The sequence below is a fragment of the Octopus bimaculoides genome, chromosome 11 (assembly GCF_001194135.2).
Source record: "Octopus bimaculoides isolate UCB-OBI-ISO-001 chromosome 11, ASM119413v2, whole genome shotgun sequence".
NCBI lineage: Eukaryota > Metazoa > Mollusca > Cephalopoda > Octopoda > Octopodidae > Octopus > Octopus bimaculoides.
In genome coordinates, this window is record NC_068991.1 from 64770541 (window position 1) to 64778751 (window position 8211).

An 8211-nucleotide genomic window follows, 5' to 3' on the forward strand; every position below is an offset into this window, starting at 1 on the left:
GAATCATGTGTGTGCGAAGCCAACTTCTTACCACACAAACAGACCTGTTCAATATTTCATTAACGTTTTCCAGGAAAGGAATATATATTTCTTTATTGCCCACAGGGGGCTAACCATAGAGGGAACAAACAAGAACAGACTAAGGGTTTAAGTCGATTACATCAGCTCCAGTGTGTAACTGGTACTTATTTAATCGACCCTGAAAGGATGAATGGCAAAGTCGACCTCGGCAGAGTTTTAACTCAGAATGTAACAGCAGACGAAATATCACTAAACATTTCGCCCGGCGTGCTAACGATTCTGCCAGCTCACCGCTACAAGAAAGCCAAAAGGCTCTTGCTCTCTAACATTACTAGATCTCTTTGTTCAGAAAGTTTCAGATACTTCTCTCTTTCTTTCTCCCTGTCTCGCTCTATTTCTCTCTCCCTCTCTCAGTAATGCAGTGAACCACTAAACCCGTTAGAATTCAGACTTCTCTCTAAAATGTAAAGCTTATTTATTCACATTGTTTTGAATTAATCCTGCATTATCTCATTGCTTTGAAATTATGATGATGGTGATGATGATCACCATCATCATTTAGCATCCACTGTCCATGCTGGGATGGGTTGGACAGTTTGATCAGAGCTGGTAAGCTGAGGGGCTGCACCAGACTCCCTCTGGTTTGGCATGGTTTCTACAGCTGGATGCCGTTCCTAATGCCAACCACTCTGAGAGTGTAATGGGTGCTTTTACATGCCATGGGCATGAGGGCCAATTACATGACATCAGTATCTGCCACAACTATGATTTCACCTGGCTTGATGGGTCTTCTTCTCAAACACAGCATATTGTCAAAAGTCTCGGCCATTTGCCATTGCCTCTGTGAGGCCCAGCACTTGAATGGTGCTTTTTTACATGCCACCGGCACAGGTGCCAGTTACATGACACCGACATCAGCCTCGCTGCCTCCAGGAAGCCCAGCACTTGAAAGGTGCTTTTTATGTGTCATCAGTACTGGTGCCAGTTATGTGACACCAACAATGGCCACAACTATGACCTCACAGGTCTTCTCAAGCACGGCATATTGCTAAACATCTCAGTCACTAGTCTTTGCTTCCATGAGGCCCAATGTTCAAAGATCATGCTTAACCACCTCACCCCACGCTTTCCTCGGTCTCCCTCTTCCACAGTTTCCTTCCACTGGTAGAAATCAGCACTTTTTCACACAACTGTCCACATCTGTATGCATCACATGACCATACCAACGCAGTTGTCTCTCTTGCACACCCACCACATCTGATGCCTCTTATGCCCAACTTTTCCCTCAAGATGTTTACACTCTGTCATGCATGCATGCTGACATTGCACATCCACCAAAGCATATTAGCTTTATTTCTTTCAAGCCTATGCATGTCTTCAGCAGTCACAGCCCATGTTTCACTGCCATTTAGCATGGCTGTTCGTACACAGGCATCATGATATAATTATTTATTTTTAGAATGACATTGTAGGGTAGGTGTGAGAGGCCAGATCTAGCTGGTTTGAACATAAAACAGGTAGAATATTTGGACCAGATATGGTTGGTTTAAATGCTAAAGAGTTAATGATCAATTGGAGAACTGTAACCAATATGGTTATTAATACTCATCACTTTTAATATAAAAACATATTATTCTTTTTAATTTAATTCAAATTTACTATAGAATAATTACTATTTTCATATTTCAGTGAAAGGGAGAGAGTTAATTTGGAAATGCAACTATGTGAATTAGATACACCTAAATCAAAACAGTAAGTGTTGTTTTGTTTTTTATTATGTAATTTTATTGAATATTTTATTTGTTTTCTTTTATTATATATGATTTTATTGAATTTTTATTTGTTTCGTATTTTGGGTTTTTTTTTTTTTTGCATAATTCACCTTGATTGCTCACGCTAACAATTGTATGATATTAGTTATATAGCTCTCTACACAAGAAACCTGTCTCAATTCTCATTCCTTTCTTCCATATTTTACCTTACTATTGCCTAGCGTAGACCTGTCTCCCCTTTCTACTCTAGCCCCTTTTAAAGGGGATCTTGGTAGTCTTCTGAGTTACATTGGAATCACATTAGTGCTGGTACCATGTAAAAGGTTACCCAATACAATCAGTGAAACGGATTGCGTTAAGAAAGGCATTCGGCTGTAGAAACCATGGCCAAAGCAGACATTGTGGCACAGTACAATCCCTGGACCCATCAAGCCCTGTCAAACCAGCCGAGAAAGAAAGAGCATAAGAACCAGCATAAGAAAGCGACATGAAAAGATAATTGATGACAGTGGGGATGATGATAGGAATGCTTTATTGAGAAGGATATATAATCAACTGGATTAGCTGTAACATAATACTAACACTAGTTTTATTGAAAAATGTCACCAAGGTTCAGATTTGAACCCAGAAACTAAGGATGTGGGGCTTAGCATTGTTATGTTTTTAACTCATTACTCTACCTTTGAGCTAGCACCGCACCAATGCAGTCAGCTCAGTTCAATAATAATTATATATCTATTTATTTATTTATTGCCCATGTGGGGCTAAACATAGAGGGAAGAAACAAGAACAGACAAAGGGATTAAGTCGATTACATCGACCCCTGTGTGTAACCAGTACTTGTTTTTATTTGACCCCAAAAGGGTGAAAGGCAAAGACGACCTCCGTGGAATTTGAACTCAGAACGAAATACTGGCAGATAAAATACTGCTAAGCATTTCGCCCTGCGTCCTAATGATTCTGCCAGCTCATCGCCCTAATATATAATAATTATATATTTATTGTCAATATATGTGTGTGTAATCATCATTTAATGTCTCTTTTTCCATGCTGGCATGGGTTGGATGGTAATATTAAAACAACATTGATTTATACACAGTATGAAAATTAACTCATATGCAATTAAAACAACTTTGATTTATATTCCGTATTAAAACAACATTAAGCCATATACAGTCATCATCATTTAACATCCGTTGTCCATGCTGGCATGGGTTAGATAGTTTGACCAGGGCTGGTAAGCTGAGGGTTTGTACCAGACTCCAGTCTGATTTGGCATGGTTTCAACGGCTGGATGTCCTTCCTAATGCCAACCACTCCGAGAGCATAATGGGTGCTTTTATGTGCCACTGGCATGAGTGCCAGTTGTGTGACACCAGTATCTGCCACAACTTTGATTTCACTCAGCTTGATGGTACTTCTTCCCAAGCAGTATTAAATGCGTATCAATTTATATACAATATTTAAACATTGATCCATGCACAATATCAAAACATCATTGATTTATATGAAATATTAAAACAACATTGATGCATATAAAAACATTATTCAAACAACAAACATAAATACATGATAGTATATCTCCATCTATATCCATTGCTATCCATCTGCTATTCCCCTTTCACACTCTTGTGAACTTACTTGTTCCTTCACTCTGTCCAATCCTTTGGACTACTCTTATGTTCACCTTCTTCTAACTTAAGGGTATGCCCTGATGCCTCTTCGCCATCTTTTCTCCTTTTCCTGCTGGATTAGCTATGTATCTTCTCCACTGCAAGACACTTGTTTATGTCCCTCTAGCATACTTTAACCTCTCATCACTTTGCATAAAACCACCTCCCTCAATACTAAGCCCCACTTAGTTGAGTGGTCTTGTCTTGCAAGTTACGTGCTGACATCATTAGTGCCAGTACCACATAAAAGGTGCCCATTACACTCTGTGAAGTGGTTGGCACTAAGAAAGGCATCCAGCCATAGAAACCATGCCAAAACAGTCATTGGAGCTTGGCTCACTCCTCTGGCCTGTCAGCTCCTATCAAACAATCTAACCCATGCCAGTATGGAAAACAGACATCAAACAACAACAATGTCAATGATGATGATGGTGGTATAAAATGTAACTTGTTTGAGACAAAGCCTACAATTGCTTCTACCCTGAAGAAGACAAATATTTTTATGAAATACAAAAATGAAAAGTTTGTTATTTAAAATTTCAATTTATTTTGTTTAATATTTGCAGTGTAAAAAATAAAGCAGCGCTGATCAAGTCAAGGCTAAAGAACCTTTATGAAGAAGAAAGAAGCTCTAAGAAGCGGAATGCCAAAATTATGCGACGTCTAAATAATATGGAACTTTCTCTTGAAGATTTGCTGTCTTGTTCCGATAAACTGAAACAATTAAAGGTAAAGCAGTGGTGGTGGTGCATACAATGGTAATGCATACCATGGTGATGCACGCAATGGTTGTGTGGTTAAGGTGCTAGACTACTAGCCATACAGCTGCAACTATTGTTTTGTACTGCAAAGCAAGACAACTAACTCTGGTTACTGCACTTTGCTTTTGACTGATCTAAAGGAAAACGATAACATTCTCTTCTCTGCATCACAACTGAATGTTTAGCTGCAGAGAAGGCCGCTATCCAACTATAGAAACACTTGCTGCAGTAGATCCATCTCAATCATGAATGTAAATCTCTATGTCACTTGATAGTCTTTTTATGGAGAGAATATATATATATATATATTCCAAGATGGTGCTCCAGCATTGCTGTAGTCAAATGACCGAAACAAGTAAAAGAATATATAGACTGTTATGAGGTTCTTGCTATTCACAATTACATTAGAAATGTTCCAACAATATAATACATCACTAAGTGAAGTACTAGTTATACTCACTAATGTAATGTGCATATGAGAATAACCATCATAGTTTTTCCCTACATGCCCATTAAAGCTGTTATAACAAGTCTTCTATTGTAATAGCTTGTGAGACTTTTGCTCATCTGTCACTCATCTTATTGTCATGTTCCATATGGCTAGTCTAAGTGTTTATTTTGCAGGTTGATTGCAGAAAGATAATTGCAAGAGATTATCCAAACTGGAAACAATATGCTAATGAGTTGGAGAAGCAAGTGATGTTATTTTGTCATGGGAGGAATCCTGAGCTTAACCAAAACCAACCAACTGATGTGGCAGCTACAGAAGGATTTCCAAGACAGAGGGACAACAAACTTGAAAGTAAATCCTATTTTGGTCAGTACCAACCAAATGTGGTGGTAACATCAGAAAAATTTCAAGGACAGGCAAACAACAGATATGATCCTGAGGTTGTGCCAGTTAAGCAGAATTATGACGGGGATCATCTATTAATGCAATGTAATGAATATCATCTGCAAAATCCCAATAGTGTAGTCACACCAAATGGTTTTGAGGTAAGCTATTTTCATCATCATCATCTCATCATCATCATCATCATCATCGCATTAACGTTCACTTTTTTCGTGAATGTGTCAGTGGTACGTAAAAAGGACCATCCAAATGTGGTCGATGCCAGTGCACCCTGACTGGCACCTGTGCCAGTGGTACATAAAAAGCACCATCTGAATGTAGTTGATGCCAGTGCCCCAACTGGCTCCCATGCTAATGGCATGTAAAAAGCACCATCCAAATGTGGTCGAAGTCAGTGCCCCGACAGGCTCCTGTGCCAGTGGCATGTAAAAAGCACCCTCTACACTCTCGGAGTGGTTGGCGTTAGGTAGGGCATCCAGCTATAGAAACATTGCCAGATCAAATTGGAGCCTGGTACAGCCCACTGGCTTGCCAGACCTCAATCAAACCATCCAACCCATGCCAGCATGGAAAGCGGACGTTAAACAATTATGATGACTTACCATTCTATATATTTCAATTAACAATAATTATTTTCATTTCCCTCTCCCAGTTTTTCCTGTCAGAAGTAAATGTACACACTTACAAAGAGAAGCGGCCCAACTATACTCGGTCTAGTTTAGAGATGCCCTCCAGATATCCACAAGTTTCAAAGCACCCAGATGGAACTGTATCGTTTTTAGGTGAAGCAAAAGAACAACTTATTAAAGCTGATAATGTTCAATTTATTAAGCAGGGAGTGAAAGAACAAGATGCTGCACAGACAGACAGGCCACCAATTATATCAAAAGTAAAAGGTAAAACAGTTCATTTTATGTATTTGGTTTTGCAAGGTTTTGATGCAAATTTATGTTGAAACAGATTTTGTTTTATCTTTGGAGGGTCATCATGCCAATAATAAACACACACGCACACTGGTTCTACATCACTTCTTTCATTATTATTAGTCAATTAATTCACCATTTACCCAGTAGCTTTGTGCCAAAATTTGAAACTGTTATTATCATCATCATCATCATCATTATTATTATTATTATTATTATTATTATTGAGAAGGCAATGAGTTAGCAGAATATATACATGCCAGACAAAATGCTTATGAGCATTTTTTCCATCTTTCCCTGTTCAAATTCTGCTGAAGTCAACTTTGCCTTTCATTTTTTTGTGGGGGCCGATAAAATAAGTACCAGTTGAGCACTGGGGTCAATGGAATCAACAAGCCCCCTCTCCAAAATTTCAAACCTTGCGCCTCTAGTTGAAAGAATTATTATTATCATGGAGGTGCAATGTTAATGTGCATGTACAACAGAGTATAAGTATATTGAGAATAAAATTTAGCCAGAAGTGGCATCAAATGTGATGTGCAGGAGAGATGATTGTGCTTGTATGGCCATGTGATGCATATGGATGAGGAAAGTTGCATAAAGAAGCGCTGATCTTTAGCTGTGGAGGGAACCTGTGTTAGAGGTAGACCCAGAAAGATATGGGACAAAGTGAAGCATGATCATCATCATCGTTATCATTAAATCAAGGAATCTTGAGTTGAATACCCTGACCCCTAAGCCATGTGCCTCAATTGCAATTAATATATTCTTTTCTACTCTAGGCACAAGGCTCGAAATTTTGGGGGAGGGGGCCAGTACGCCACTGGTAATTAATTTATCAACCCCGAAAGGATGAAAGGCAAAGTCAACCTCAGCGGAATTTGAACTCAATGTAAAGACAGACGAAATACTGCTAAGCATTTCGTCAGGTGTGCTAATTGCAATTAATATATTGGAGTGCAAAAAGGCAGCAAGCTGGCTTAACCATTAGCATGCCAGACTTGTCTGTCTTTAACTTCTAATTTCAAATTCCACCAAGGTTGACTTTCTCTTTTATCCTCTCGGAGTCGATAAATTAAGTATCAGTCAAGCAGTGGGACTGATGTAATTAAAAGTTGGTAAAGTTACCTTATCAAGTCATATCGACTCATAAGGGTCAGTTTCCCGGTTTCCATGGAGTATATATTCCCCACCTGGACGGGATGCCGGTCTGTCACAGGATGACTCATTTTTGCCAGCTGAGCAAAATGGAGCAATGTGGAATGAAGCGTTTTGCTCAAGAATACAATGTATCACCTGATCCAGGAATCGAAACCGCAATCTTACGATCATGAGTCCAACACCCTCACCACAAAGCCGCATGCCTCCATGATTGATGTAACTGACTTACCCCCTGCCCCAAAATTGCTGACCCTGTGCCAAAATTTGAATCCAATATACTGGTGCGCAGTCCAATCAATAGTATTCTCTTGCCCTGTGAAAATTTTACTTGTGCTTTATCAAAATTAATCAATAATGCTGTATTATTTTTAATCAAATTTACATAAAGCTCCTGAGCTGTTGAAGTCTGTATCTTTCAAAATGATGCCAGAAGTCAAGAGTACAAGTGCCTTTGAGAAGAAAACAGATTTTGCAAGTTTACAGATGCTACATCATAAAGATAAGGTGAGATTTTATATAAAAATTTTACTGTGATGTTTGTAGAATGGATCTTTGTCTTAGACTTTTGTTCTAATTCCATTCACGTCTTGGATACTTTAAGGAATATTAAATCAACCTAATTCCTGGTTGGTATATTATATTTACTGAGTTCAGAAGGGTGCATAGCAAAGGGGTTAAGGACTAAAATGGGTTATTGATTATAGGATCATGGTTTTTAAATCATTACCAGTGCAACCGTTAGTGGAGGCGCAATGGCCCAGTGTTTAGGGCAGCGGACTCGCGGTCATAGGATCACGGTTTCGATTCCCAGACCGGGCGTTGTGAGTGTTTATTGAGCGAAAACACCTAAAGCTCTACGAGGCTCCAGCAGGGGATGGTGGCGAACCCTGCTGTACTCTTTCACCACAACTTTCTCTCACTCTTACTTCCTGTTTCTGTTGTGCCTGTAATTCAAAGGGTCAACCTTGTCACACTTTGTGTCACGCTGAATCTCCCCAAGAACTACGTTAAGGGTACACGTGTCTGTGGAGTGCTCAGCCACTTGCA

At 39.2% G+C, this 8211-nt stretch overlaps 1 protein-coding gene across 4 annotated transcripts in view; it reads left to right on the forward strand.

Moving 5' to 3' along the window:
• LOC106876681 (uncharacterized) overlaps positions 1 to 8211 on the forward strand; it is a 31569-nt gene that overhangs the window by 1801 nt on the left and 21557 nt on the right. For 2 of the 4 annotated variants that reach the window (XM_014925316.2, XM_052971899.1), the window contains exons 2-6: positions 1711 to 1773; positions 4033 to 4195; positions 4852 to 5223; positions 5733 to 5976; positions 7553 to 7668. In XM_014925316.2, coding sequence (XP_014780802.1) covers positions 1711 to 1773; positions 4033 to 4195; positions 4852 to 5223; positions 5733 to 5976; positions 7553 to 7668 — 958 coding nt within the window. The remainder of the gene's footprint in view (positions 1 to 1710; positions 1774 to 4032; positions 4196 to 4851; positions 5224 to 5732; positions 5977 to 7552; positions 7669 to 8211) is intronic. The other 2 variants (XM_014925325.2, XM_014925335.2) reach the window with 2 other exon arrangements.